General features: G+C 49.3%; 1 protein-coding gene across 1 annotated transcript; it reads left to right on the top strand.

Moving 5' to 3' along the window:
* The first annotated feature begins 313 nt into the window (after window positions 1-313).
* On the top strand, window positions 314-2607 carry LOC306772448 (SERTA domain-containing protein 2-like). The gene is made up of 2 exons (XM_079261911.1): window positions 314-407; window positions 1306-2607. Exon 2 carries the CDS (start codon window positions 1310-1312, stop codon window positions 2072-2074), a length of 765 nt encoding a protein of 254 aa, XP_079118037.1. The 5' UTR covers window positions 314-407; window positions 1306-1309; the 3' UTR covers window positions 2075-2607.
* The last annotated feature ends 1555 nt before the right edge of the window (window positions 2608-4162 follow it).

Genomic DNA, 4162 nt, shown 5'->3' with positions numbered 1-4162 from the left:
TTAATTACAAGTTAGCTGATACCCTAAAAAAATTAAACAATCATTGGCATTTTTCTTCCTTCATGACACAGACCATTCCCACTGCACACGTGTTCCCTGACGTGGATTCCCACCTTTCCGAGCCGCGCCTGAACGCAGCGGCAGGCTGCCGCACATTCGCGTCCCCGTGAGGAGCGGAGGCGGACGTTTGATAGGCGGCTTTCACAGCCAATGTCCTGCGTGGAGGATCCCCACGGTGCTCCCGCCTCCTCCTCCCCCCTCTCGCAGCTCCCCCCCCCCCCCCCCCCCCACAGCTGCCGTGGATGGACTGTACATTCCTCATACTCCGGATCTCCACAGTACAGGAACGCCAAGGCGACGACACGGAGGATTTCTGCCCCACATGACACTTTCCACGGACACGTAGGGTGAATATTTACTCCATTTTTTTTGTCATTATAATTCGCCATTTCCTTAAGTTTCTTCTTTAAACTTAGTTTAGACAGATGTAGGGGATTCTGTCTCAAGTGGGAGGGGGTCAGTTGTGTTCCTGGGGCGTCATGGTCTGAATAAGTGTGGTGGAGAAAAAATAGTTCCTTTTACCAGGATTAAAGAGATGAAATCCTACAATTCAACTTTTATTTAAGCTTTCATTTCGTAAGAAACCAATCCAGCCTGTTACAACCTGTTAAATTGTGTTAGGAGGGGGTGTCAACTCACTTGCTGTGGGTCACCCAGCTGGGAAACAGTAGAAGACATGGTGATCTGTGGGTAACTAACTAAAACACGTCTGTAAGGATGAGTAAAGTCTGTCAGCCCGCAGGGGTGTCTGGCTGTGAGTCACAGCGTTTCACATGTTCCCTGAGACACGACTTGGATGAAAAACTCACGTCTGCATCCTCTGATCTGGTTCAGTTCACTCAGATATTTACCTGCATCAGTGCAGGAGCTGGACATGTGAAAGAAAAAGGAAAAAACAACACATAACCTGTTAAGGACATGTGTTTATTAGACTGCAAAGAAATCAGATGTGTCCCAGCCAGAATAAGCCAAGTTTCAGCCACTGTTTGTCAGAGTTTCAGGGCTTTTGGTGTCACTTGAGGAGGAAAAAAACAAAGCTGACCACTGGAGATTACATGTGACTGTGTGTTAGAGCTGAAACAATGAAAGCAGGAGTTAATCTGCGTCTGTTAATGTGGTTTTAGGACTCCAAGATATTCTGTAGTTAGAATAATATAGTTGGTTTCTGTATTAAAACTGACCGCAGGGCTACATGTGTGTGCCAGTTGGTTATAAGCATGTAATAACAGGTGATTTCATCACTAGGTCAATGTTGGGTCGCGGTGTGAAGCGGAAGTGGAGCTGCCTGGAGGAGATGGAGGCTGAGGTGCTCCCTGACCCGGCAGCCATAGGTGAAAAGAGGCTGAACGGCGAGGAAGACGACCCGTCCGAGTCCGACCAGAACCACCTGCAGCAGCGCCAGCTGGTGCTCAGCCTCTGTTTGAAGAAGCTCCAGCACTACCAGGCCGGCATGGAGCTCAGCCTGCGCCGCTCCGTGCTCCTCATCAACACGCTCAGGCAGATCCAGGAGGAAATCCGCAGCGACGGCGTGGCCGCCTGCACGCCGGACGTGCTCCTTCAGGGCGTCCACCCCGACTCCTGTCTTCTCAGGGACGACTTCAGAGAGGACATGCCTGTTACGTGCCCTGGATGCGTGGAGGGAGACGGCGACAGCCCGTCTCCCCCGCTGTCCCCAGAACTCCCGACTCAGGAGGCGAACGGCCCCCCCGACCAGCAGAAATCTCTGCCCGCCGTCATCAGTAACACTTTTAGCGATGCAGGAAACGCCATGGGCTACCTAAGTGACCTCGCCCTGGACGATATCTTTGAGGACATCGACACGTCGATGTACGAGACTTCAGATCTGCCTTCCGCCTGGGCAGCGGGGTCTCTGTGGCCCATCAGCGTGTCGCTGTGGCCTGACGAGGACCTGAAGCTGCGCCCTCCCAGCCATTCCTCCGCTGGAAGCCTCCAGTCGTGTCTGATGGACCTGAATGAACTGGACCACATCATGGAGATCCTGGTAAAGTTCTGATCCCAGGACAGACTCACGGACCTGCTATAGCAAGGTTAGAATGAAGCCTCGAATGCAAAGTGGGGTTTTTACGGCTCCGCTTGTCTTCATCTGAACGTGTGTGTGAATGCGCTTCGCCACACACACACACCATCATCTGCTCAATGAGGAATCAGATCTACTTCTACGTTTGTGCACTAAAATGAAATATTTATTATAAACTATCATATTTTCTGAACTATAAGCTGAGGAAGATGTTTTTTTGACAGCAAATTAAAACTATTTTTGGTGATTAATAATTCATAATTTTCCAGAAAAAGAAGAAAACTCCACAGAAACAATCGACAGACTGAACTGATGTAGCAGTTGCACACGGTCCCAGTCCTCCCCTTCGTCGCTTCTACGAACACATCAGGTAGCTTTGCTTCCGTTTTTTGCGACACGCCGGGGTTAAACGCAGCTGTTGCACCAAAGATGGAGCCACGCCGCTCGCCTTGCTTCGTTCACTACGACTGTAACTGCAGGTGGAAACCTCACACGTCCCACCTCATGTATCCCCCTCGCTCTTCTCTCCCGTTCCTGCCAGGTTCAGCTCTGCGAAGGAGAAACCTGAGCTGCTGCGAGGCGTGCGTCACTCAGGCTGTCAGATCAGACCTGGGTTGATTATTAATTGAAATCCCTTCAATTACTTAAGAGAGCGTTCTGCAGGAGGGCAAAGGCCTGGCTTTGCTGCTGGATGGTTTGTTGCTGCTGCATGCAGGGGGGGGGGGTGAAATCATGCAGCGTTTTGGACTATCTAACACAGAGGTGCCCAAGTCCGGTCCTTGAGATCTACCATCCTGCTGTTTTTAGGTGCAACCCTTCTCCAACACACCTGAATGAAACAAGAGCTGGACGACATGCAGAAGAGGAATTCAGTTGTTTGACAGGGGTTGCAGGATGGTGTACCTCCAGGACTGGACTTAGGCACCCCTGATCTAACACATATTTATTGAGTTTGTTCTAAAGAAAAGGGAAAAATGAGAGGACGTCTGATTGCTGCGATGCAGACCGGGGAAAATGTTTGACTTGTTGGAATTTTTTTAAATCTAATATTTTCTTTATTTATGAATGAAAAGTCGTCGGCAATCTGCAGCAGAGGCGACTTGTTCCCGTGTACATAGAGATTACGGCTCCGCTTGGCGTGTAACTTATCGTTTAGATTCCTCCTGACCTTGGCCCGTCAGACGAATGGCTGCTGTGGACACATTTGTGCCGTTTGTGGTGTAAAAAACAGGGGCAGCCAGTCGCCCTCATGGCAGCTTGTATTTCTGGTAAATCCAACGTTTCACAGCGTAAAATATGTTTTTTTTTTTAGATAGAAATGTAAGTGTGGTCCGCTCGGGACTGGGGAGCTGGTTAACAATCAGAACACTTTTGCCACGTTTCAGATAATTGTAAACAACAGAAGCCTCGGTATTTTTATGGCCTTGATGGGATGACTTTTTATTCCAATGTTCAGGAGTGTTTTTCAAAGTTTTTTCTACCAGTTTCTACCTGACGCCGCAGAAGAGACACAGCAAGTGATGGGTCGCCATGAATGGTGTGCTTGACCTTCACTGTGTGTGGTTTATCCTGTTCTACCTCCTGTTTGTTGCTGGTTTACCTGGACACTCCTGCTTCGCACCCAGAGCCAAGCACCGCTCATCTCTTCATCCTTTTAACACTTTGCTGTCCGACCAAAGTACTCCGTCCTCATCTCATGTTGAAAACGTGCCTTACTACTGAGTCTGACTTTATCTGTGCTTTGCAGTTTGTTGCTGTCTGAGCTTAACCTTAATTGATTAAAAGGAAGAAAAAAAACAACAACAAAACCTTGGACCTGCAGTGAGCTGTGTTATGTAAAGCACTGAGAAAAGCCCGAGCTGCATTTCCTCTGTCTTCTTGGCCATTTTCTGCGCTCACCAAATACTACAGGCACATGAGCCTAATGTATCCTGACAGGATGATAGCGAACTAGCCGAGGGAGGAGGTGGCAGTGAGGGCCAGGAGGGAAAAAAAGCAGGAGGAGGAGGAGGAGGAGGAGGGGGAGGAAGCAGTTTACGTCACTTGCTCATTAGGAGGGGTTTG

This window comes from Telmatherina bonti (genome assembly GCF_933228915.1).
Source record: "Telmatherina bonti genome assembly, chromosome: 22".
NCBI classification, from domain to species: domain Eukaryota; kingdom Metazoa; phylum Chordata; class Actinopteri; order Atheriniformes; family Telmatherinidae; genus Telmatherina; species Telmatherina bonti.
This window is presented reverse-complemented; position numbering and strand designations above follow the sequence as displayed.

What these genes read in the sequence shown, in the direction of transcription:
- LOC306772448 (XM_079261911.1), top strand. Translation starts at nt 1,310, where the DNA reads ATGTTGGGTCGCGGTGTGAAGCGGAAGTGGAGCTGCCTGGAGGAGATG.